This window comes from Melospiza georgiana, chromosome 14, assembly GCF_028018845.1.
Source record: "Melospiza georgiana isolate bMelGeo1 chromosome 14, bMelGeo1.pri, whole genome shotgun sequence".
Taxonomy (NCBI): domain Eukaryota; kingdom Metazoa; phylum Chordata; class Aves; order Passeriformes; family Passerellidae; genus Melospiza; species Melospiza georgiana.
In genome coordinates, this window is record NC_080443.1 from 2448152 (window position 1) to 2475712 (window position 27561).

Sequence of the window (27561 nt, forward strand, 5' to 3'; positions counted from 1 at the left end):
GCTCTAAAGGAGGTTCCTGAGCACTGTCACAGTGGCTGCCATGTGTATGTGCATGACCACATACTACTGTTATTTTTAATTTCTACAGTATGTAGGCTGGACAGGCCTAATTAATGAAGATTTATATAACATTTTTTCCTCTGTGCAGTGGGTTGCTTCAGGCTTCCTTGTTGCCCCCCTCTGCAGTGGGAATTAATAACCAAGCAGTTTTTTTTTTTTTGTGAAGCTTATCCCTGTAACAACTTTCTCAACAGTGCAGTTAAGGGGATTACTAACCTCCTTTTGTAAGTAGGAAATGGAGCCTAATTGTCTCTATTTTAAATATGGAATGAGAAATGCTGGTTTATTTATTGTGTTCAGTTGCAGCCATGGCCACTCTGGGTCACAAACTCCACGTTTCAAGTTGGGCACTCATAAAAACATTGATTTAATACATAAGAGTATTGATTACAATGGATTATCTGTATTTACAGGCAGCACTAAGAACTAGAGGCAGCAGTAGAATCCAGCTGAAGTGACAAAATGCAGCTGGTTTTTATTCACCAGATATTTTGGATGAACCCTAGTGATTGTAGGAGGACCAGCCACTTCACCTGAGCAGAGAAAGTGCTTTGATGAGTATTTGCTTCAGCAGTTTCTGAGGTTCTGGACTTAGAACCCCTGGTTTCTGAGGGTTTTCTCTTGTGGCCCCAGGCTCCTCTGCCTGTTCTGTGTAATTGTTGCCAGTGTTTTCCTGCCCTGTTATCCCAAAGGGACACTGTGCACATGGGGAACAGAGCAGCATGTCCCTGCTTTGGGTGCTGATGCTCCACTCAGTGACGCTGTGGTGGCAGTGAAGGTTCTCCCTCTGCTGTTAGAGAAGCTGCTTCCAGTAATTTTCTGTACTGTGCAAATATTAGGCTTTTAAAAGGGTAATACTTTGGGTCAGTTTTTCTGTATTTTTGCTAGGCTGAGAAAAAATCAAATCTGATAAAAAATTTCTCTGCATCTGACATTGAAGTGGTTGCTCATGTGAACTGGAGCCAGAGGAACTGAGAGGCAGCCAGTCAGCTTGGGGAGCTTCTCCATGAGCTCTTGAGAAGTTTCAGTCTCAGGAAGCAGAGTTTGCTGATGGGGAACATTTAATGCATTAATAGCAGTTCAGGCTACAGCCATGCCTGGAGGAAAGGTTGAATGAGTTAGTTACTGAAAAATTATGTGGTGATTGACCCTGGCTGGACAACAGATGCCCACCAGGGGCTCTCCATCCCTGCCCTCCTCAGCTGGACAAGGAGAGAAAATGTAAGGAAAGTTTTGGGAGTCAGGATCGAGATCCCTCACCAGTTACTGACACAGCAAAACAAGCTGGACTGGGGAAATTAATTCATTACCAATCAAATCAGAGCTGGATAATGAGAAATAAAAACTAAATCTTAAACCAGCTTCTCCTCAGCCCTCCTTTCTCCCTGGGCTGAACTTTACTCCCAGCTTTCTCCACTGTGCCCTGAGTGGTGCCGGGGGATGGGGAATGGGGGCTGTGCTCAGCTCATCCCAGGCTGTCTCTGCTGCTCCTCCCTCCTCAGGGCAAGGGCTCCTCACATCTTCCTGTGCTGCAGTGTGGGGTCCCTCCCACAGGGGACAGTGAGCTCCTGGAGCTTCTGCAGCCTGAGAGCTTCCATGGGTGCAGCCAGTCCTTCAGGAGCTGCTCCAGCCTGGTCCTTCCCATGGGTGCAGTCAGTCCTTCAGGAGCTGCTCCAGCCTGGTCCTTCAGGAGCTGCTCCAGCCTGGTCCTTCAGGAGCTGCTCCAGCCCAGCTCTCCTGTGGGCTCACAGCTCCTGCCAGCAGAGCTGTTCCAGCTTGGGCTCCTCTCCCCAGGTGCTGCCAGGAGCTGCTCCAGTGTGGGGTTCCTGGGGTCAGAGCCTCCTGCAGGCACCCCCTGATTCTGTGTGGGGCCTGCAGGGAGATCTGTGATCCATGGGGTGCCCAGGGCTGCAGGGGATGGTCTCTGCTCCATGCTGTTCTCCAGGGCTGCAGGGGATGATCTCTGCTCCATGCTGTTCTGCAGGGGATGGTCTCTGCTCCATGCTGTTCTGCAGGGGATGGTCTCTGCTCCATGCTGTTCTGCAGGGGATGATCTCTGCTCCATGCTGTTCCCCAGGGCTGCAGGGGATGATCTCTGCTCCATGCTGTTCTGCAGGGGATGATCTCTGCTCCATGCTGTTCCCCAGGGCTGCAGGGGATGATCTCAGGTCCCTGCTGAGCCCAGGGCTGGGGGTCTCAGCTGCCTCTCCCTGGCTGCCCCCGGGCTCGGGGGTCTCAGCTCCAGCCCCTGGAGCAGCTCCTGCCCCTCCTGCCCTGCCCTGGGCTCTGCAGAGCTGCTCCTCTCACACACCCTCCCTGCTCTCACCAGCTGCAGCTCCAGGGCATTTCCTCCCCTTCCCAAGTGTCCCCAGAGGTGCTGCTGCTGTCACTGAGGGGCCCAGCCTGGGCCAGGGCCGGGTCTGTCCTGGAGCCTCTGGGATTGGCTCTGCTGGACACAGGGGAAGCTTCTGGCAGCTTCTCACAGAGCCCCCAGCACCTCAACCTGGCTGTGCCAGCCCAGTGCAAGTGAACTCCCAGATTTCTCCTTTAGCTTGTGCTTCTGCCAGTGTCAGTGATCCCACTTCAGTTTCTTTGTTAGATGGTGCCCTTGATTGTTTGAGGCATCTCAGATGGCATCTTAGCATGGGTTGTTTGGTTTATAAGTCTTCTAGATTAATTATTAGAAATAAAATTGAATTTCATTTCAGATTTTGCAAATTTAAATCTAAACTTAAAGATCTAATGAAAATTGAGTTTTGCATTAGAGTGAAGCCATGTATTGGAAGATGTAGAAAGGTGTCACAGTCTGTATTGTGGAAAACTTGGCCTTTGTGTTAGTGTCTGTTCAAATGTTATTGGGGTATTTTCTTCTTTTTGGTTGATAGAGGCCAAGTTTATTGACAGGAATGATCATGAAAAATGTATGGAACTTGTCAACAGTGAGCTCTAGCTCAGAGCCTGTGCTGCTGGTACCTGCAGGGTTGGTCAGTAGGTGGTTCTACAGTACAAAATGCAAGTTTTGCTCTCAAGGATTTGCATACTAACCTCTGACAGTTTGAATATGCAATGCAATCTCTAAAATTGGTACAGTTCTGCCTTGGCAGTGACAAGTAATCCTTGGTTATTTTGATTGTTTCCTCCATATTCAAGTGACTTGCTTTTTCAAATGCAGCCTTGTGTATTCCTTGAAGTACACAGAAGCTTGTTTGTGCACAGCAGGTGCAGTGGATTCTCTCCCAAGCTTTGCCTCCCTATTCATGTGCCCTGAGCTCTGGGGAGAAGGAAAGTGGAGATGTTGTCTAAGGGGTGAATTTATAGGACACAGAGTTGCACAGTTCCAGTGTGCTCTGACAGCCTAAGTGGAAGTGACTTGTTGCACCCTGAAATCAGAGTGTTGCTTGTGTTACCTGTGTGACTTGGGCAGGCAGAACAAGCCTTGGGACCCCCTCATATCCAGGCTGTCCCTCCTGGAATCCTCCTTTCCCCTTTCCCTGAGCTGTGAGGACAGAGCCAGCTCAGCCTGGGTGCAGATGCAGCTCCAGTGTCCCCGTGGGCAGCAGCAGCAGCAGCAGCTCATTCATTGACTGCTCATTCATGGTCTGGCTTCCTGCCTGGCAGTGTCTGAGCACAGGGCAAAAGGCTCTTCAGTGTTACTTCTGTTTATCTAGGGAATGTAAAAACATCTGATTTATCTAATAAAAATAATAAAAAAATGTATTTCTTTCTAACTCTTTTGGTAATTTCAGAATTTATAGCGTCCTACCAAACCTCAGCAGCTTTTCCTCAAGGAACACCATGAATTCTTTTAGATTCTTCCAGGAGGAACTTGACACACTGGGTTGTGATTTTTTGTTGAAATAATGTTGATAATTTTTGTTTTCTCTTTGACATATTTCTCATGAGATGTGTTTACAAGTTCCCTTCATGGAAAACACATATTTTTCTTTCTAAATAACTTTTATCAATTCTTGAACCATTCATGTTGGGAATCCTTTGAGTGTCTTCTGGCAGCTTGTAGCTGTCACTTGAAGATCATTTCCATGGTATTTAAGGATTTCTCCAGGCTAGTTCCTTGTTATGTTTCTCATCCCTTCATTTCAGACTTACCTTTTTAACCCTTGTAAATTTTGGAACCATGTTAATAAAGCATTGCATTGCTTTGTTTGCAGTTCTCTGGTGGTGAGGGATTTCTTCCTATCCAGCACTTTAGTAGATTTTACTGCCATTTTCTATTAAAGGCTTTTGTCACTATTGATTTTTAAAACCAAGGGTGAATTTAGTTTCCAAGTTTCACAGTTTGCTGCTGAGGTTTGGCACGTGGGAATACATTCTTAGTTGGGCATTATAACAGTGAAAATTTATATTTTAATTATGTGCAGTTTTATTTTCAAGTATGCTCCTGTGATGAAAAATGGGCATTTATTAGCTGAGAAAAATTCTCTACCCTGCAGTCTCACTCTGTATTTGTGGATTTCTGGCTGCAGCTCTTGCCTGGAAGCTGATAGCTGCCAGAAGTGCCCCTGGTTATCTTCTTTTTTCCTAAATCCTCACTTCTGGAAGCCCAGACTGATAAGGGTGCAGATATCACAGGCAAGCTATGTTCTTAGGCTGGAAATTGATTATAAGCAAGTGAATTAGATACACAATATTTATATTTCAAATGCAGCACTCATTAGGTAGATATAATTTCATTCAACCAGAATTTTAAAATACTTGGTCATTTTTATGAAGAAGAAAAGAGGTGTAGGGTATTTAAAACAGGAGAAGCTTTATGTGGTCTTTCTTACAAAAAAACAGATAATTCTGCCTCTTCATGATGATGCTGTTTATTGTCTCTGGACTATCTCAGGATGGAAGACATCCCTAGTCAAGATTTTAAAAATCTTGAAAGCTATACAAACAAAAAAAGGGGTTTGTTCAGATGTCAGGTAGATTTATTTGATTTGTTTTCTTTCCTCCTTTTTTCCCCCCAAGTACAGAAGATTGATATCCAGTAGATGATGTTGCTGGACTGATTTGTAAGGAATCCTTGGGGCTTTGAATGCCTGCCTGGGCTTCTGCTTCTTTTGGAGATATTTTAGAGTACACTAGATGTTCTTTGGAGAAGTATTTAATAGACAATGTAAGAATCTAAAATAAGCAGTTGTTTATAAAATATGAATTTTAGAGACATATGAATTAAAATTTAAATCAAGGAAAACTAGTTTTATCTTGTGAGAAGCAGCATCAGCCGTGATTTATTACTCTGTCCACTTAGAAAAATTGTCTTTTTCAAGTGTGTGAATGCAAATCTTAATAAATGCAAGTTATAAGACACCAGTGTGGCCTCCATTTTTAGTAATGTGTGGTTCTCATTTTGTCATAATTGCCATGTTGTGTGTTGCATTTTGTTTATAATGGTATTTACCTTCCTGCAGAATTAAGTAACTTCTCTGGAGACGATTTTTAATTCCTAAATCTTGTCCTTTTGTAGGATGGCAAGAGATTTCAGTCTTGCAATGAAAATAAATCACAAAATAAGTAATATGATTGCTAAAAAAGATAAATTTTCTGAGCTATAGAATGTACCGCTGACTGAAAGTCTGTAGGTCAGTCATTTTCCTTTGTCTGCTCTTCATGTTGCAGTTGCTGTCTGGGTACACAGTCTGTGTTCTATGACAAAAGCTCTCCCAGTGTTCAGGTTTTGTTTCTCTGCAAGCTAATTTCTATATAATCCAATCTGAAATTATTGTAAAAAAATTTAGAAAGCAGAAAAATATTCTGTCCATATTAATTCCATAGAGAAAAAGCACTACAACAGGCCCATAAATACCAAGAAGACCAGTATGTGTTACTGGCAATGATAAACTCAAATATTGATGAACACTGACATGTAAATATTACAACTGAATTAATGCATCAGTGTTTTTGCAGGTCACATTTGTTTTTTCTAGTCTTTTCCATATAGCTGTATGAGTAATAGCTTTCAGGAGAAGTACTGCAAAGCTGTCATTGAGCATTGAGAAAGCTGATTTTCCAGTATTTGTGAATATACATATAAAAACACATTAATAGGTTTGATTTTTTTGTCTTAGTATTAATAATAATTATTAAAAAGCCTTGGAGATCAAGCTGCTAAGGAGAAGAAAAGTAAAATACTTGTTTTTTCTTTCTCAGCAGCCAACGTCCGTGGGCACCTCCAGTGTCCGCCTGGGGCTCCCTGTGCAAGCCAAGGTGGTGCCATCGACAGCAGCACCCGCCAGCGCCACAGCCACGCTGCCAGGAGGGGCTGTGCTGTCCCACACCACGGTCAGGGCCGGCTGGGGACACTGCCAGGGTTGGGGGACACTGCCAGGGCTGGGGACACACTGCCCATGCTGGCGACACTGTGCTGGGAACACTGTGCTGGGGACACACTGCCCATGCTGGGGGACACTGTGCCCTTGCTGGGGACTCACTGCCTGTGCTGGGAACACTGTGCCCTTGCTGGGGACTCACTGCCTGTGCTGGGGACACACACTGCCCATGCTGGGGACTCACTGCCTGTGCTGGGAACACTGTGCCCTTGCTGGGGACTCACTGCCTGTGCTGGGGACACACACTGCCCATGCTGGGGGACACACTGCCCATGCTGGGGGACACTGTGCCCTTGCTGGGGACTCACTGCCTGTGCTGGGGACACTGTGCCCCTGTTGGGGGACACACTGCCCATGCTGGGGGACACTGTGCTCGTGTGCTGGGGACACACGCTGCCCATGCTGGGGGACACACACTGCCTGTGCTGGGGGCGCTGCCTGTGCTGGGGCTCTGGGCATGAGGGGACATTCAGGGTGGATGTATGGAGGAGTTGTCCCTGGGAGGGTGGGGAGGCTCAGAGCAGCTGTGGCTGGGGCTCTGGGCACGATGGGACATTTCATGGAGGAGTTGTCCCTGGGAGGGTGGGAGGCTCAGAGCAGCTGTGGCTGCCGCGGGATCCATGGCAGTGCCCAAGTTCAGGTTGGGATGGGGCTTGCAGCAACATGGGGTAGTGGAAATGGATGAGCGTTAAGTTCCTTTCCAACTCAAACCATTCAATGATTTTTGTATTTTTTTGAAAGTGAAGATTAATTTTTTTTTTTAATATAAAATATTTTTAGGTAACAGTAGCTACGACAAGCGCTCCCAATCTGTTCAAGACGACGGTGGCAGGTGGAGCTGCAGCCTCCCAGCAGCCTGCAGTGCTCAGCAGTGCCCAGAGCCAGGGCTCAGGGTCAGGGCAGCCACGGCTGCCACTGCCCCCTCCCACGGCAGCGCAGGTGCCAGCACAGCCCCTGGTCATCCCCAGCTCCCCTGTGCCTGGCACCACCGTGGTCTCACAGGTAAAAGGGGGAATAGTGAAACTTGGTTTTCTTGGTGCTTTAGGAACTCCTTGGTGTGTTCAGAAGCTGGAAGAGCTTTATCTTCAGGCGAGCATGTATCCCCTGATGGGACAAATACTTGGCAAACAGGAAAACCTGTGACGGTGTTCACAGGGGTCCCAGGATGAGGGAAGAGATGAGGATTTGACTCCATGTTTCAGAAGGCTTGATTTATTATTTTATCATATATATTACATTACAACTATACTAAAAGAATAGAAGGAAAAGTTTCATCAGAAGGCTACCTAAGAATAGAAAGGAAAGAGTGATAACAAAGGTTTGTGGCTCAGGCCCTGTGTCCAAGCCAGCTGACTGTGACTGGCCATTAATTAGAAACAAGCACATGAGACCAATCACAGATGCACCTGTTGCATTCCACAGCAGCAGATAACCATTGTTTACATTTTGTTCCTGAGGCCTTTCAGCTTCTCAGGAGGAAAAAATCCTAAACAAAAGATTTTTCATTAAAAGATGTCTGCGGCAAAAACCCTTGCCTGGTTTCAGCCACGTGGGATAGGAATGCTGAGAGGGAGGAAGAACACTTGTGGTCATCTCTCCTCACCTGCCATGTCTGTGGCACTGGTGAAAGAACAGCTCTTGTTCCTGCAGCCAGAACAGTCAGCCTTCAGTCTATGGATTGTCCTCTTGCTGGGCCTCAAAGCTATGGTTACACCGAAATGTGATGTTTCTGTTTCTTGGAGCAATTACACCATATAAAATAATGGCTTCTTTTACTACTAATGAAAAAAAAGATTAGATAGGATGATGTTTGAAGAGTTATTTCTAATTTGATTTTACTCCTGTAGCTACTTTGTACAAAAACATGCTGAATCAATAATTTAACAAATTAAGATAGCTTGGGGGATGTTTGTAGCTTGTCTGTTGGGCATCTCAAAGGGGAATTCATCTCCAGCAAATTGTTGTGTTACTTCTCATGTTTAAGGTTATTTGTACCAAAGCAGACTGTAAAATATAAAATATATTTCTTTCATTGATTTTTTGTTGTTATTTGTGAGCTATAATGTTCAGTTACCTAAAGAAAAGAAAATCTCAGGTAACAAGCAGTAATAACAAAACATATTTCATATATGGCCAGAATTAGAAAAGTTTAATCACTTTCCTTATTTGTAGTGGTCAGAGCATGCATTGATTGTAATGAAAAAATAGCATGAAACTAATACTTGTTTTCTTTTGGTTTTTGCAGGAAATGCAAGAGAATGTGAAAAAATGTAAAAACTTTTTAGCTACCCTTATAAAACTTGCTTCTCATAATTCACCATCTCCTGAAACGTCCCGCAATGTGAAAGCTCTGGTTCAAGATTTGTTGGTAAATATTTAGTTACCATTTATTTTGTCAGTTTTCTATTAAACTTATTTATGGATGCTGAAAACTATTGCTTTGATCTTAACAATTCTTCTGGCTGTAATGAAAGAGGTTGGGCTTCATCAAAATGCAATATTCTGTATGTTATATAAATTTAAAAATCTGTTAAAGGCAGACTTTCTTTTGCTTTTTTAAAGGGGAAATGCAGCAAAGTATTTAGTAGGCAGTTGTCAAAGCCATTCTTGTTTTGATGAGTAATACTTTGGTTTTAACTTGAGGATTTGTTATTCTAAATATGGGATCCCCCTAATCCCCCTAAAATCTGGCATTTTTCCTTGAGGATTCGTTTTTTACTCCAATCCCTGTTCTTCTCTGAAACAAGAAGCTCTTAATTTTTGAAGCACAGAACAACTGTAGATACAATCCCTTCACAACATGGGTTAGAGTTTCTAGGACTGAAGGAGCAGTATTTTCCTGATTTTCAGCTGTTCTGCAGACAGGAGCCTGGGTGGCACAGGGGTTTCCAGAGGCAAAGCTGTGTTAGAGGGCTCTGGCCAGAAAAAAGCTGCACTGGCTGCAGCCTCCAGTGCAACAGTGAATTGTATAAATGGGCTGCAGACAGAGCTGGGAAAGAGTCAAGCTGCTTAAAAGAAATGTAATATAGTCTATGAAAAACTTGGCTTTAAAAGTAATTGCTATACATTTCTTTGAATTCATTGCCAGAGAAATCTGTGTATTTTAGACAAGCCTAAGGCTGTTTTCAAGTGTGAGCTGTTCAACAATCATATTCAATTATTCCAGTAAAAACTTGTTTCAACTTTTACCAATTTGAAAAGACTAAATAAATAAAGGTAACTGCTTATAGTATTTTAAACAAAGTACCAACACACATAAATAATAAATATATTTATTGAAGCTTGGTTTGGTTTGATTTTTCTCTTGTTCTGTATCAGTCAGGAAGGCTAATTAATTTTTTTATTACAACCTGAACTTCTAACTAATGATACTTTACAAGTCTCATAAAATGCACCCAAGTTAGAATTCTCTTGAATTGCTACTAAATAAATGTATTTGATATAAGTGTATATTTTGTGAGCATACATACAAATTCATAGAGGAGAAAATTTTCTATCTACTTATAAGCATGCCTTTTATGTATGGCCGTGCCTTACATATATAGTAGTTTTATATTTAGTTCATAGCTTTAGTCCATAGTTTTATATATATGTTTTCTATAAGTTAAATTGTACCATCAGAACTGGTTTTGGAATTACTACAAAGGCTGACAAATTTCATATTTTTAAGGTTACCTGTTGTGGTTGTTTTCTTTTAATTTTAAAAAAAGAAATCACTATGTAAATGTTAGCAAGAGAGTGGAGTCCCAAAAGAGACTTGAGTGTTTCTGGGGCCTCATTTTGTCTGATATTGTGCTTCCCCAAGGGAATTCTCTGCATTTTGAGTGGCATGTTGCATGTTTGAGGTAGTGCTTGGCAGAAGGACCTTAGAGAGGAGTTAAAGGACTTCAGCTCTGACAGTTTTTAGTATGGCAGCCTCTTTAGCTATAGAGAGGTATGTGTATGTAGTAGTTGGGAAAGAGGCAACCAAACACCTGAACTGAGATGTTGGTGCTTTTTTTTTTTTTCTTCACCCTGAAGGATGCAAAGATTGATCCAGAAGAATTTACAGGCCGCCTTCAAACAGAACTCAAATCATCTCCTCAGCCATATCTCGTACCTTTCCTTAAGGTAATGTGAATATTGTTTGGATAAATTTATTTCAGAGCAAAATTTCATTACATAAACTCTTAGAATATCCCTTTTATCTAGTGTTATGTTCACTGGCCCAGGACTACCCTTCCTTTACATCTAAATGCTGCCCTTTTCTGCCAGGATCTTCCTGGCTGAAGGTTCTGTGCAGGCTGCACCTGTGCCAGGCCAGGCAGGGACTGCTCCAGCAGCCTGGGACAGTGCTGAGAAACTGGGAATTCCCACAGGAGGGACACCTTGTGTGTTTGGGACCTTGGCTGAGATCCAGAAAAATGGATTTGTCATCCAGGAGTTCACAGCTTGAGCAGCCCTGATCTAGAACGTTGCAGTAATTAGATTAAAAAATAAAAAGCAGTTACTCCCTAGTTTGGAAACCATTCATTGGCTCTTCTGTAGTGTTCCTTTACCTTTAGAATAAATGCACTTTTCTGTGGTAGTAGGTAGTTTTTTGTGAAGAAGAAAAAAATTCACATTACAAAGAGTCCCAAGTTATCTTTACAGAATGCTTCAAGTAATTTAATAAGTTGTTTCCATGCTGTTTTCCTAATATATCTTTGGGTCATTGATAACTTTCAATCCACATGTAACAATGATTATGAAGAACTGAACTTGAACTGGATAAAGTGTTAATTAGATGATTTCTGCTTCTGATCTGGAACTAATCAACAGTAGAATTTCTGATATGATACCAAATGGATTTATTGTGGAGTCCTAAGTTAGTATATGTGGGGGTAAATTTAACTGTTAATTTGTTCTGTAAATTAGCTACAATAACTTCCATATGCAGGATTATATACAAACAAAAAATATGTTTAAGTCCCAATAAAACTACAAATATGATTTTAAAAGTATTTTTGGTCTAGTTCAAAACTTCTGTGCTTAGGGCAGACTTTCTCTCTCTTCTTTCCCTGCAACTTTGCTTCAGAACTTCTGTTTTTTTAAGTTATCATTAACACTTGTTTGTGGCTTTTACTGCAGTCACTTCTAGCATCATGATAAGAAACAGGAACTTTCAAAGAAAGGACTTTCTTTGAAGTCCTTTCTGGGCAAGAGGCATTAAGTTTTTAAATCAATGTTAGAAGTTTAGAAAGAGCTGTAGCTTGGGTTAAACACTGTTGCATTCTGCAGCTGCCTGAGGGAGCACTTCAAAAGAACTCTTCTGCTACTTAAGAAGTAAAAAGTTTGTTCATGGAGGTGCAGTACAGCATTTTAGAAGTGTGTTTTCCTTGAAATGGTATGGGGCTTACAATAGTACACTTTTCTAATGCACTCACAATACATGACTTCAGAAATTATGCAATAAACAGCTACTGCTGTAGGGCACCAAGAGGGAAATCATTTGGTTGTTGGTACTGGAGGTGTGTTAGGAGGAGTAAATTGGTGCTGCTTGCTGGGAATAGGGCTGTTCCATGGTTCTACCTTTTCTTCTTCCATTTCTTGCCCTCCCAAAGACCTAAACTACAAGTTCTAGATAACCTTGAGAAGAAGAGTGATCTTTATGCTACAGTGCAATTAAGGGAATATGAAAATCTACAGGGTTGCTAAATCCAAACTGAAAGCTTATTAAAAACTGAACTTTCTCTTACAATAAATGTTCAATCTTAGTTCTGTTTGATGATCAGGCAGTTAATTACGTTTCCAGCAAATTTCAAAATGCTTTTTGTCGATGTGCTAAGTTTGATACTTCATAAACTTTCTTCTGTTTTTAGAAAAGCCTACCTGCACTGAGACAATCTTTACTGAACAGTCAGCATTTGGTTTTGCAAGGCCAGCCGTCTCAGCAGTCACTCCAACAGACCAAGCTCTCTGCAGTGATACCTCAGTCTGCCTCGGGAATCTCCTCTGTTGTCACCACTCAGACAATAGGAATAAGGCAACCAAACAACATTTGCACAGTCTCTGTATCAAATACAGTGCAGCCTCCTCAGGTTAAGGTGGTACAGTCAAATCAGAGTTCTCAACTGGTAGGTACTGGAGTGTAAAGGAGGATTTCTTAATGAACTTACAGCAGTTTTCAGTGTCACTTTCATTGCACCTTGTTTGGGAAATTCTTTTTTGTTTGTGTCATATTCTGTGATATGTGGTAGTACCTCATTTTCTGTCATTTCACATGCTCAACCATTACTTCAGCTAAGATTATTAACATAAATTGAAGGAAGTGCAGTCTTGGTCTTTTTGTCTGCTGTAGAGTGGTTGTTGTACGAGCACAGTGGAATTTGAGGGAATTACAAATGTAGAACAGAAAGCTTTCCAAGGTTTACAGGCAAGAGTATAATGTTGAGTGTGTCATTAGGTATGCTGCTTTGCTGTAAAATTAAATGAACTCTCTCATTTTAAACTCTTCTGCGCATAGTTACAAAATCTTGTTGAAGAATAGCTGTGCTGTTCCAGGTGTTCTGTTTAGCAGTAATGCCATTCTCTGTTACTCACTGAACTGTATCTGTGTTGTGCACAGTGGAGGATTAAGTGCTTAGATTCATTAATTTCAAAGGCACTATCAGTAAGGCACAGCCAGGTAGTCACTGAGAGTGTGGTGACTTTATCCTGTTGTTAAACAGCATCTTGTGTGTGTGTGTTTGCACTTGTAATTAAAAGGTGTTTAGGGTTTTTACAAGGCCTTGAGTTTATACAGGCATCACTGTCCTTTGTGAGTTTGTCTGTGATTTCTGTGTGAGTAAAGTACTTACACTTAGGTCTCAAAATCATAGACAGAGGTTCCAGAATATGTATCAAGTTGGTAAAAATTTGTATTATCAAGGTGGAGAAATGCAGATGTGGTAATGTAAAACCTTACTGTGACCTGTCCTTGAGTTTATAGGCTCTATAAAGCATGTAAATAATTAGTGATGTGTGTGGAGAGAGAACCTCTCTTTTGCTTTAATTTAAAAGTAGCAGTGCACAGTCTGAAAATACCTGTGCTGTGTCTTGAGCCTTGCAGACACTTTCTAGTGGTTAAATTATTAACTTTAAAATTAATATAATTTAATAATTCTTTGGTAAGCATAGTTTTAATGTGTAAGAACATCTTGAGTGGTAAGATTTGTGACTCTGGCCCTTGTAATGCACACAAGACAGTTTGGTGCTTTTCACCTTAACTTGGCTGCTTCAGTGCAGGTCCAGCCACTTGCATTCTTTCTTTTTCTGAGATGGCTTCTCCCCACCCTGTCTGGATTAGTGTGTTAATTAGAAAAGTGTTCCTCACACTTTTTGTGGCATCTTTTTGATTTGTCCATGTTTGATGACTGAATGGACAATAGCTTTGGTTCTAGGCAGAAGAGTAGCAGCTGGTCATAATTACAGGTGGAAAAATTGCTCCCTGTCCCAAGTTAAGCAAATTTGTGCCTGCAGCTGACAGATTGCTTAGAGGTAGAAGTGTCCATGGCCAGTAAGTCTGGCATTATCTCATGCCACAATCTACTGCCATGTAACATGGCTTTTCCAGTGCTGTGCAGCCCACCTTAAGTGCTCCTGTGCCCACTGGGCAGGTTTCACCCCACCTTTTGAGAAACACTGGTGTAGGACAGAAATGGATGAGTCCACGGGAATTCTTACTCCTATGATTATAGTTCTGGTTGGGATAAAGCCAGATTTCTGGGAGAGGCACATTCTGCCTGTCTCCTGTCAATGGATACTCTAAGCAAGCAGTTGTGATGTTGTGAGTTGAGATTAACAACCTGAAGAGCTTTTCTGACATGCCTGGGTTGTAGGAGGAGCTGGAAGCTGCTCAAGTAACATTGATCTGATGGGCAAGAGAAGTTGGTTTTCTGTCTGTAAGGAGGTCACAGGTTGAGTTTTCATTTACTGGGTACTTGAAATGACCACTACATTTTCAAAAGGTCACAAACTGCACAAAGTAAAGCTGTGGTTAATACTATTTATTTTCTGGAAAAGATATAATAAATAAAAATACTATTTCTTTTCTGGAAAAGATATAATATATGAAAATACACACAATAGGGAGAAGACATTAAGAATCATAATCCATTTGCTTTAGTGTGAAACTGTCTCTTCATATTTCCTTTAAATTTATCAGTCTTTAGTTAATAGAATCAAGCAGTACTTAACCAGGCACTTAGAGTAGTTCAGACAAAAGCAGCATCAGTCATCAAGAGTTGGTGCATCAGAAAATCTTAGCACAGCAACCCTCAGCTGAGGTGCCAAGCAGACAGCACAGCAGCAGCTCCCTATCAGCCCAGTGATTGCTGATAAGCACTGATTTGTTTGCAGTGCCTGTCCCAGTGCTCCCTGACTCAGAGCACAGGGCTGCTGGCCATCTTGCCTTGGACTTGTCCAGCAGAGGAAGATTGCAGCTGCCTTGCTTGGGGGCAGCCAGCCCTGATGGAAGAACTGGCTGAGCTCCAGCTTTTCCAGGCCTGGAGCTCATTGGAGAGGGTTCCAGCTGGCTCTGCAAACTGTCCAGCTGCAGAAGGGCAAGCTTCTTTTAGACTATGGATCTCTTCATACCAGCCAGTTTACAGTAGTCCATTTTCCCTTAAAAGATGAAGGAGCTGTTAGCTGTTCCTTGCTTTGTCTGTTCTGTTTCTCAGAGGTGCCAGCTGTGGTGATGCTCTCTCCAGTTACCTTGCAGTGTGGAAATCCTGTATGCACTGCCAGCATGCAGCAGAGCTTGCACAAAGGCTTTGAAATGTACAGTGCTAGCGGAGATGAAACAGAGACTTTTAATCTGTTTTGTAGAGTGCTGGAATCGTGCTCCAAACCATGAAGAACAATGCTTTATAAAGCTGGATAGTGCCACTTACTCATAAAGAGGAACAATCTTAGGCTAATATTTTATTGATGAGACACTTATGAGATAAGCCAGCAATAATTTTTTTTTAATTGCTGTAAGTGCAATGTTCAAAGTTTGTCTAAATTGCCATTCTTAGAGCTCATGTGCTCTGTGTTGCCTTGTGTATGCAGACATTACCTGTCTTGTTTTGGGTATTGCAGCAGGTAAAATTTGTAAACTTTGAAATGGAGTAAGAGAGATGTTCTTTATTGCACATATTGGGGTTCTAAGTGGATTGATGGGTAGTGGAGATGGATTAGCACTTCATGTATTATGTTGGCACTGTCTGCATCATAAGGAGAAATGACTCCTGGAAGTTAAAGCCAAATATTAAACTTGAGTGATAAAAACACCCAGTAAGAAAATCAGTGATCCATCTTAATTAAAACAAATTTAATTTTATATAAAGCTGTATAAAGATTGATGCAGGTCTAGGATTATGAGGGATGTATGGAATACATCTGCCCCATTTCTGCTGCTTTGGTAGGGCACAGTGCCCCTGGGCAGGCTCTGCCATATTCTAAGTTACATTAGAGCAAGATTTCAAACGTTTCCTGACACTTTCCCTGCACTCTCACAGTGGTTGGGGTCTCTCAGAGTTGAGATAGAGTAATGGAATTTGGAAACAAGATACAGCAGCAGAGTAAGAATTATGTTCTATGGGGATGTTCCACTTGGCTTTTTAATTCTCCACTGAAGCTTTTCTGGCATCACTCTTCTGTTCATGAATGACTGTAATTTGAACACATTTTCGTGAAATTTGAGGAAATCATTGTCTTTTTGTCTTGTCTGCAAGGCAGCTTAGAAATGGAAGAGTAATAGATGGCTGTTTGGATAAAAAGAGTATTTTCTATTAATTGACTAATAAAGGTCTAGCCACTGATGTGGAATTTGGGTGCAGTAAAATAGAAATAAAAATGGATGTTGAGCAGTAGATATCTGGGATCCATTATCAGGAACAAAGCCTGTACTTGACAAATTGTATGCCTATTTGAAACACAGCCTAGTGCTTTTCTGAGTTATCATGGACTTCATTTTCAGAATTTTGTGGGCTGTACATTAATATGAGGAGAATATTGTCACTGATTGCTGTTTGGAAACCAATAGCAAAAGGCCAGGCTTGAAAGCAAAGATTAAAAGAAAAGCTTAAGAGAACTGAACACAGAGAACTTGTTCAAACACTGATTGTAGGGGAGAATAAAAGGGAAAATTCCTTATTTGGAACAGACCAAGATGGTAAAAATATGAATAATAGGATATAATTAAATGAAGTAGGATTTAGGTAGGATATAAGGCAAAATATCCTTAAAGTAAGAGAGAAGATTAGGTGGTAGATCAGGCTCCTGGGGACAGTGATGAAAAAGCCATAATTGAACACACTCAAAAGTAACCATTTGACCATTGTAGGAAGAATTGTGTAATAAATTGAGGAGCAGGTGGGACAAGTGATGCCATGGCTTCTGTTTCATTGTTCTTCATTTCTTTGTTGAGAGCCTATACTCAATGGAATAGTGTTATTGTCATATTAACATTAAAATAGTAATTTTTTTTTTATTTGGGAGGAAAAATAATTGCTTATGTAGATTTTGAGGCACCATTGAAAAACTGTAGCTGCTACTGCAGCATGATAAGCAATGGTAAATATGAATTCTAGGCCCATAAAAGCATGAACATTGTAAGTTAATGCTGCCAGATTACATGATAGCTGAGGTTTGATATGACATTTATCTTCAGGAGTGAGTAGACTGATAAATCACAAGTGGCATAGCCACAAGTGAGTTAGCAAGTGTTTACTCATGAGTGAAGATAAATGTCATATCAGACCACAGCCATTCTGAGTTTTATGTGTTTATGCATGTCTTGTTTCTTCCTTCCACATTATTTTTTTTAACTTAATTGAGAAAAAAAAGCTTGGTAAAGGATATATTTTTCAAATCTATTTTTGTTTTTCATTCTTTGCTCTTGTTTACTGTGTTTTTGTCTTCATTGCAGTACTTGATAGGTTTAAGCTTTTGTTTCAGATGCTTTTGCTGCAAAGGGTGATTTCTGTGAATTGAGCCAGGCTGGTTTTGCAGCCCTTGTCAATAAAGGTTGGAACCTTGTGTATCTGCACTAGTCCAGGAGATTTGCAAAATCCTTGTCCTCAGAAACTCTAGCAATGAATTCTAATTTTACTGTCCTAAAGGAATTTTCCTTTCAGTGGTTTGTAGGTAGTGGCTCTCATTTAGTTTTGTCTCTCTTGTGCAGGCATGAGAAAGACTGATAACTTCTGTTCTCTTCCTGCTTCTGTACATTGATGTGCTTTGGCTGGATTCTTTCTGAGTCTGTATTTGTTGGTTTTGCTGTTGATTATTGCTCTGTGTTCATCTCTGTAATTTGTTCTCTGTCCTGCAGTAACTTACACAGTAGAAGATGTCATGGAATGATCATCACCTTTTGATGTGAGATTAGGAGCAGAGAGAACCACTTCTTTATTCTCACAGAGTTACCAAATCTATGCTTTTTGAAGAAAACCCTTAGGGAAAACAAAAAAAAGAATATTTCAGCTGTCACCTTTTTGCTGTTCTGGTTATCAGTGGTGTGATTGTTGTAAATTCCTTTTTTTTGTCTTCATGAGCCTGCTGCCTTATGGAAGCACCTTTGTACAAACATCCTTTTTTTCACCTGTGAAAATCCAGTCAGGTCTAGCAAAGGGCAGAGTAGTGTCTGCAGTGTTCAGGAGGTGAGAGGAGGAGCTGCTCCGGCACAGCAGACAGATGGTGAATCCAAGTGAGTGTGGTGAGTGGAGGGAGTGACAAGGGGAGAAGAGCAAAGATGAAATAAAAAGAAGGAGAATACTTTTTATTGTGAGAAATGTACATCTTAGTTTGCAAGAAAAATGTTATTTTATAGAAGAAAAATGTAGTTAACTGTTCACACATTGCTCTTGGAGGAGCAATGCCATGGCTTTGCTGCTTTAGTGTGTTCCTTGAAGAGCTCCAGAGTGCAGCAGCCTAGGACATGATTCTTCAATTCTGACAGATAAATTGAAGAGGAATAACTAGTATATGACAGTACTTGCTCATAATTTTACCTTTTTCCTAATTCTATCAAATCCAGGCAATGACTAAATCACATTCTGTCTTTTCTATTTTCTGTGCCTTTGTTTTCTCTTGTTGTGCTTGCTGTCTTCAGAGGTGTGCATAATTAAAATGCTTCCCTTTTTAGGGGAGGTGGAATGATGGACAGGTCCTGTATGCTCTGAAGACTTTAGTATTCTGTCTCTTTACCTTTTGTGACTCAGCACTTTAATAAAATCAAGGGATGATGTGTTTATGGACACAGTGTGAAAGGTTTGCAGAGACTCCTGGAGGTGGCTTGTGCAGCCTCCTGCTCACACATTAGAATGTCTCCCATGTGGCCAGTCATGTTTTGAGTGCCTTCAAGAAGAAATTGCACAGCCCTCTTGGGGCAGCCTGTTCAGAGCTTGCCCCACCCTCATGGTGGTCTTTTTTTTTTCTTCTATTATATTGGAATCTCCTGTATTCCAGCTTGTGCCTTTAGTGCTACATCCTTCTGCTCTGCACATCAGGGGGAGTCTGACTCTGTCCTCTCCTCATCTTCCCAAAGGTGCTTCCAGCAGCACTGAGATCTTTTCTGAGGGCAGGAGTAATGTCCCTGCTAACCTCAGTGTCCTAAAATCTGTGTCTGCTTTCTCAGTCTGGGTCAGTGCTTTCACTGATCAGTGGCATTCAGCTTTGATTCAGAGTATGGAGAGATAACCTGACCTGGGCTACACGTGTTGTGCATGGTTTTAATCTGTGAAGAATATGAAATAATTTAAGTTAATCATCTCCCAGACCAGCTTGCTGGTACACTTGTTCATTGTCTGCAACTGTGAGGTCAAACTAAGGACTTAATAGTAATGTTTATGATGTTGGGAAAACAGACAAGGAGATTAGAACAGTTTGAATTGTCTTAATTGATGAAGTGTGGCTTAGGTAGTTACAAATTTTAATGCAGGATCCTCTGATTCATTGATTTTTACTATGTCCCTAGTTTGCCAGCAAAGAAGTTACATTCTCTGCTTTACAATTAGTAAATTGCTAATTTTAATTCCTTAATGACCTCCAGGTCTGGAGATTGCATGTTTCTTAAAACTCCAGTATAGAAGCTGGGATTTAGTGTCAGATGCTCTGGTGCACTTGTTCTTTTGAGAGTTTTGAGAGAAACCAGCCTGTTGCTGGTTGGTTTCTTTATGGAGTTTAAGATGATGATTTTGGTCTCTGCCCCTTGGAAAAGTTTGTTTCTCAGTAATTTTCTAGACTTTCAGTGTTTGTACATACACTGAAGTCCTAGTACAGTACTTGCCAAAAGACAGTTTCTGGAATGTATTGGATAGTAAAGAAAACATTGCCATTTATGTAATCTTAAATAGTTAAATATTGTCCTGTCTTTAATGATGTTAGTGGCTCATTTTGTAGGGTATTCACATGAAAATATTAATTGAGGGAAAAAGAACTTGGTTCTGAACTGTAGAAGTTGCCTCCCAGAGAGAGAAAAAACATGCAATTGCAGAAGATTTCTGTAATGCCAGATAATAATTCTGTCCAGAGGTCCCACACATCCCCTTTGTGGCCTGGCTTCTGCTCCATTAAGGTACAGCAGCTTTCCTTCTCTATTCTCTGCAAACTGGTCCAATAAATTATTGTAAAAGTGGCATCATTCTCCTTTTCCATACCAATATATGTTTTCTTAACATGGATTCTTTTTACCAAAATCACACTTGTTCATGTTTCCTGTGCATCAAATGCAGTTTCATTCAACTTTTTTTCTGTTATTTTCACTGATAACTCTGTTTCTTTCCTGTTTTTAAGCCTGGTAGCTGCTTTATTCTTTCCCCTCTGAAGGTGACTATTCACTCTCTGTCCTGACAAAGTAAATTTATATATATTTGCTCCATTTTCCTGCAGTCTCCATAGTTGAAGCTGAATCCTTAATCTTCTTTCCCTCTTCTCTTTCTGCAGGGTGGTTATTGCTAATACTTCTACATCCACAGGCTTATTATAACTTTTCTCTGTATTTTAGGATGTACAAAATGCAGTTTTGTAACTTCAGAATGGCCCAATTTGTTTTTTCTCCAGAATTCATCAGAGATCCCTCATTACTCTTGTCCTGTTTGTAGTTTTTACCTGTCTCCCTTGCAGTTTTGGAGCCCTGGCTGAAATTCCCCATTGCTCATCCTGCTGTCACATCCCATTTGCAGATGTTTGTCCTTCCCTTTTCTCGGAGGTTGCTGTGCAGGCAGAGCTTTGGCATTTGCTGCAGTGGTTTAGGAGCTCCTTGTGGGAGTGGTGCTGCCTCCAGGAGGGAATGCTGCATCCCAGGGAGGGAGAGGAACTCAGTTGTGACTGTGAGCAGCACCAGGGTTGTGGTTGGAACCTTCCTCAAATATCAAATAGCTGTTTGCCAGTGGTTTATTCTCAGAGTTTATTTATGGGGTTTCTTACAGCTCTGCAGCATCCACACATCTTTCTGAATCTTCTCTTCATTACATCTGTGCTTACCTTGTCCCTGATCATATGAATGTTGATTTTTTTTAAATTTTTGTTGCTGTTGTTGAACGTGTTGCTGTTGATTAAACATGACCCTTGCATGTGTTTTCTTTTTGATTTCATTTGTTTATGGGTCAAGTTTTAAGTTCCTAACCCAGGTTTAGTTTTAAGGAAGAACTTCAGAATCTGAATTCGTTGTAAAAAACCTTGATGCTATCAAATTAGCATTTAAAAGATTCATAATATATGATCACCACAAAACTTGGTTTGCTATCTTGTGTATATCTGACTTTGGAACCCATAATATTTTATAATTTATTTTTAGTATGTTTTCTTTAAAAAGCGTAGATATTTAGTGCAAGGCCTGATGCTTGTAGGTGGATACCACTACAATTATTGCACCGTTTTCTTCTACAAAATTGCTTTTCTTCCTAGTAAAATGTCTAAAAACAAAAATCTGAATTATTAATATTAACCTTACAAATTTACAATATATTTTTAGTGAAGGTTGTGAGGTATGACATCTGTATATTATTGATTTTTTTTAAAGCATAATGGCAAAATAGGTATATACACACACACACAACCACATGCTTTACATGAATGTGACTTTTGTCAGCAGCTGGTTGTGCTTGTAGAGATCCATGTGCTTATCTTGGTGATGACAGGTATCAGTGTATTTTCCTTGTGTGTGTTTGTGTATAAGGAGTATAATACAAGTATACTTTTCTTTAATAATAGCAGATTATCCAGTCAACATCTGCTCAAACTGTGAAACGAGCCCCTGCTTGCCAGACTACCCAGATTAGGATGCCAGTGGTAATAACTCAGACCATTAGACCACAAGGTATGGGTTTCAATGTTTTAGTGAGATTGTTACCTTTGTATGAATTTTGTTGTAATTACAAACGAGAAGCATGGAAAATTGTACAGTGTTGACATTGGCAACATTGTTGACATTTATTTTTACTTAAGCTGGCTGAAAAGTGCATGTTTTCATGTGCAGTTTCAAGGTGTTTTGGGCCAATAAAGTGAAATGTTTTGAAACAACCTTAGGACTAAACTCTGATGTTTAGCTCCTCACTTAGCAATTTTTCATGGAAAGTTCTAAACCAGGTCAGGAACTTGGCTCTCACTGTCCTAAACTATAACTCTGGGCCAAAAAAAAAATTCTTTATTTTCCTGAAGCCTAGTGGATGCCTCAATTTAATCATCCTCCTTCTAATTCATACTCCTGAAGCAGAACATGGTAATTCCCATCTCTGCAGCTACAGAGGTCAAGGTGGGAGCCCTAGAGAATTTCTCAAGCCTCAGGTTGGTTTTCTCTGACCCCTGTCAGTATGTTTAGTTTTTGGTGGGGTCAGAGGTTGGCTGCAGCAACCTGACATGCCGTGATGAGCCACAGCGCGTGGTTTGTGCACACCTTCCTCATCTGTGTGCACAGGTGGGTTCATGTCTGGCTGATACTCCCCACTTCCTAAGAGGATTCTTGAAACCTCCTTGCTTCCTAATAAATACCCATTTGTTTCTTTCTGCCACTGAATCCCTTAGGCTGGGGTTTTATTTTTCCTGAATATGTGTGAGAGTTTCTTACTGGATGTGGGCATTTACAGAGTGAGGGTTTGTAATGCAATACAGAGCTTGTCATCTTCAGGTGCTGACTCAGGACTCAGACTAGTTCAAATGCACATAAAAGCTATTGCTGCCTACTTGACTTCATTGCTTGGTTGTTTCTATTCTCCTTGGGAAAAAAAGCATCAAAAATGTTTAACAGCGGTTGATGTTTCACTTGCTCTGCTCTCCTAGGGGAATCCAAAGGTTGAATGGACACAAAGACCAAGCTGTCACTGTAACCCTGTAGGCTGTTAGGAAGGAATACAGTTACTCACCATAAAATGTGTTTGTTTGATAGCCCTGATACTCATGTCCTGAGTTTATAACATGTCCATGCATCTTATAGCATGAGCCTTCACTTCTGACTAATGTGTTTGAGAGTGAAGGCAGATTTCATTTCTTTGCTTGTTCAGTCTCCAAGTTGTGAATGTCAACAGTGTACTGAGAATTTCACTGCATGATACTGGCATCTGTCTTTTAAACAGCAGGTTCAGAATATGAGTTTATTCTTGATAGCCCTTGATCAGCCAGTGCAGTGCAACTTAACTGGCAGTTTGTCTTATGGCAGATGGTTTTATAAAAGCCAATTATGCAAGGTCCTACTTTCTGGTGCACTTTTTCAAATTCACAGGTTTGGTTAAGCCCTCCAGTATATGGTTTTTATGATTTACACAGACAAAACAGTCAAGAATGGGCATTTAGAAAACATCCCAGTATAAAACCACTCATCCTGCAGCCCAGGGAGCAGGCTGCCTGTGTGCTGGCAGCACTGCCAAGAGTACATCATTGTGATATATTGTTAAAACCTTTTACTGTAAACTGTGTAATGATATTTTATACTGACCCAGGTATTCCTGCAGAAGGAGCCAATATACTGGAATAGGACATCATCTCAATAAAAATTCTGATAGCATAATTTTGTGGAGTGTGGCTTGGTAAGGGTAGTTACCTGAGAGCTGAGCTGACCTCCACACATTGCTGCATTTTTATCCTTGACAGGAGTGAATCTCCAGGTGTAGTGTATCTTCAGTACATCCATGTGGACAGACTGTAATGCTTCTTAAAACAGTAGTTTAGATAAAACTGGCATGCTTTAAGGACCTTTATATAAATAAAATTACTTTATTACTTTATTACTTCCACCAGTGGAAGTAACACCATTGTTACTGCAGGAAAAATCCACACTCCTTTACCAAAACACTACCAGGATAATAATTAAGTGAATTCCATCTTAGGGATTGGATGGAGGAATTGAGCCAAATAATAAAATAATTAACTAGAATATTTGTTGCAGCTATTTAACCAGTGCTGAAATACAGCTAGGAATTTATAGCTCCTAAATTTGGGCTTATTTTTCTAGATTGTGCTAATTAAAATTTGCAGCAAAGATGCAGTGGTGAAAGACTCTGTATGACATTACCAATCCCATGAAATATCTAGGCCCACAGGTGATTTTAATTTTCAAATATGTTCTGCCCATAATAAAAATGGATGTTTTAGTCATATTTTATGTCTAACCCTTAGTCATGCACAGTTGTGATTTATTTAAACCAGAAAACTCAAATGTCATCCCAGTTCTTACATTCACTTTGCCTGATCCATTGAGTGGAATTACATGGGGTGAATGTGAGACTTAATTCTTCCATATCCATATGGATATACATGTTTTGGGGGTATTTTCTGATCAAAAGTATAAAACAAAGCATTGGCACAGATTCCAAAGAAATATATTAATTCTGGAGGAGTGCTATTGTTACTTTAAATTTGCCATTGCAATAATTTTCAAGGTTAACACCTTTTTAATCTTCTAGATCTTAATTGTACAAACCAGAAGTCTGCTAATTTTTTATTATTGTATTTTTTCTTTCCTTCCTTCCTTCCAGTTCTCTGAGTAGAAACCCATTCCATTAGTTCATCTGAAATAGATAAATGAATTGCCTGGTCCGTGAACTAATGCTGTCTGTGACATCTCATGGACCTTGAATATTCTGATGACAAAATATTTTTATTCCCCAGGCTTGAGCCTGAAGTCCTAAATCTGGTTTTGTATTTGCTAATGTTGAGAGTCCACATTACAGTTTATTTATACAGATGGAGAGCTCAACAAACTATATCAAATTATTTTCTCTTTAAGATCATATGTTGGAGTTGATGAAGCCTTCAAAATTACAAAAAAAAAGTGATGCAGGACTCAGTCAAAGCTAGCAACTTTGTGTTAGCCAAAAAATATTCTTAAAAGGATTTATTAGGATAGTTGTGTTTCAGATTTTTACTATTAATGAAATAAAAATCCTGTAACTCTGCTGAGGTTCTTACCATGCCATTTATGTGCAACTGAGTCCCTGGGGTGCAGGAACAGCCTTCACAACTTCTCCAGGTCTCAGAAGTCTGTAGTGCTCAATAAAATGGAGTGACACACAAGAGAGAGGTGAGATCTTTTAAATCAAGTAGATTGAGTGATTTTCACATGCCAGAACACAGGTGGGATATAAGGAAGCCCACAGTGTCACCCAAGTAAATGTGCTTAGGCAGTCAGGGAGGGCCTACTCCAAGTTCCATGGCAGGGAGGAATTTAGATCTCTTTAATTTACTGAATGTCCACACACTTTGGCTCATTTAGAAAGCCCAGTTTTACTTGTACTTCAAGACTTGTAAAGTCTACATGAATTATTTTTGAGTCACTGTTTTCAAGATGAGAAAGCAAGAGGAAACCTTTATGGGGGGTGTGTGTCAAATTTGGCAGTAATGTTTTTTCTTTTATATGCAAAACATTTTAAAATACATGCAGTATTTTCAATTCTGAAATCCATGTTTTCCACTGCAATAAAGGACAATTACTGTATAGAAAATATAAAAGGCATAGCTAATACCCTGAGTAACTCTGACTTTAAGTATTTGTGTTAAGAACATTTCAAATTTGCCTTCTTTATTCTATACAGTTTATCCAGAAAAGTGGTTTACTGGCAATTGCAAACACACTTATAGCCATTATAAATATTATAGCTGTTCATGGCCAATGGGTTTTGGTTTTGGAATCTTCACTGTTCCATAAATATTGAACAAAGTGTAATGTTGATATAAATTTTGTATTTTAAATTGTTCTTCTTCAGCATATAGTCTTTAAAAATAATAACTTCCTTTGTTTGCAATTTACAGACAGTTAAATTTAGTTCCTGGACAGAAGATTCTTTGATGTAAATTGTCTAAGACAGCTCATAATAACATTGCTTGGTGTTTTTCAGGCACAGTAGGGAAGGCACCAACAATACAAGCCAGTAAAAGTCCTGGGGGCTTTGGTGTTCAGGTCTCTGCAAATCAGAAAAACAAGCTGAATGACCCTGGAGGTGGTTCTTTCAGGTAAAAAAAGCAAAAATAATAATAAAAAAATGCAGCGGGGTGGTTGGGGGGGATCTGAAGTATAAAGCAGAATTTAGAATTGGTGTAACACCAGAGGGCAGTCTTTTACAATAATTCCTGTCTTTTTTTTTCCTGGGATTGGATGGCAATTTTCATACTTAATTCTATTTTTAAAGAAGAAAGAGGATCATTACATATCTTGAGGATTTTTCTCTAAATGCACATTTTAACATTTAACAAAACATATATTCTGTGGATTATAACAAAACTTGAGCTGAATGGATTCATGTGCACGAGGATCTGAAAGAATCTGTGGTTGGTGTTTTGCACTGGATTCTGCTGCTGCTGTGGAATGTGTGTGGCTGGGAAGGTGCTGGGTGTGAGGACAAGGGCTCTGTGGACCAGGGGCAATCCTGGGGCCGAGGGGGTCCCTGAGCAGGGAATTGTTGCTCCTGGCTTCAAGGGAACACTTGGCTGTGTCTGAGCTCCTGTGCCTCCTCAGCTCCTGGAGGCTGGGTGGTTTATGGGGCCCTGTAGGAATCAGGAGCTGCAAAAAGGTTCAGCACAGTACCAGGGATGCACTGAGCTGCTCTGCCAGTTCTTTATACTCCAGACTTCTATTTATATATATTTGGGATATTTTTACTTTTGGCAGTGAAAAGCAAATCTTATGTTTACTGCATTTTGCTCTCGCTAACACCATTTTAGTTTTGTTAAAATATTTTCTTTCTTCATTGAATGACAAAATATTCCTAGGTTTTAATTTTCATCTTCTGGGGTTCTTATGTTGCTCTGACATCATCAAATCACTAATTAATTTTCAGGCTTATGCTTTTGCAGGTGAAATAAAAGAGAATTTGTAGCTCTTTGAAATATCTCTGCTTTGAGGCATGTCAGTATTGTAACTAATAGTGGTAGTACTTAGTATTAATCTGGAAGCAAAATCATTCAATTTTTTATTTTCCAATGCTTTTGCCTCCCACTGAGTATTTAAATGAATTAAAATGTCTGTTGGGTTCAATTGTACTGTCTTAATAAGTATTTTTTATGTTTGTAAGCAACATGAGCATTTATTCTTTGTTAGTATTGCTTTCAATTTTACATACACCAAAAGGGACAGCATTTTTTTAGCTGGATGTTGTAAACTGTGCCAGGATTGATTCTTGCATTCACTTAGTTTATACATAGAATATATTAGGTTAGCTGGAATTGTTAATTTTCCCTTGGGGAGAAGCAAATGCTCAAGGCACTGATTGATAAATCAATAAATCTTTAGTGAGTTTGGTAAATAAGCTGTCAAGGGTGTATGTCATTTTTCCTCTAGAGAACAAATTTTAGTCAGAATGAATGTGTTTGTTTCCTTACATTGTTTTCTCCTTCAAAATAGTAAGACACAAAGCTGCATTTAAATAAGTCCATAAAATTGCAAGGATTTATTAAACAGCAGCAAAGATCAAGCTTTTTCCTGATATCTTAACAAAGAATTCAGTTGTTTGCATATTTGCATTTCAACCCCTAACCTCTCCTGAGGACAAATAGATGTCTGACTATTAAGCCTAAAGGCACAGAGCTGGAAATCTGTATTAATCCTCTGAATGCTGACTAGTTTTCCTCAACATTCCCAGCGTGTGTGAAGAATGTGTTTTTAGCCAGAAGGCAAACTGGCATCTAAAGCAAAGCAAGAATTTTGAAAAATAGTTGTGTTATGTATAAATTTATTTTGCCCTTAGTGTTTTATTAT

At 40.1% G+C, this 27561-nt stretch overlaps 1 protein-coding gene across 1 annotated transcript in view; it reads left to right on the forward strand.

Annotated features, from left to right (window-relative positions):
- The window catches only part of LOC131089251 (transcription initiation factor TFIID subunit 4-like), a 153395-nt gene that overhangs the window by 12722 nt on the left and 113112 nt on the right, over window positions 1-27561 (forward strand). Inside the window, exons 3-9 of the mRNA XM_058033894.1 lie at window positions 6217-6348; window positions 7176-7397; window positions 8641-8763; window positions 10416-10505; window positions 12236-12490; window positions 21591-21696; window positions 25706-25820. Coding sequence (XP_057889877.1) covers window positions 6217-6348; window positions 7176-7397; window positions 8641-8763; window positions 10416-10505; window positions 12236-12490; window positions 21591-21696; window positions 25706-25820 — 1043 coding nt within the window. The remainder of the gene's footprint in view (window positions 1-6216; window positions 6349-7175; window positions 7398-8640; window positions 8764-10415; window positions 10506-12235; window positions 12491-21590; window positions 21697-25705; window positions 25821-27561) is intronic.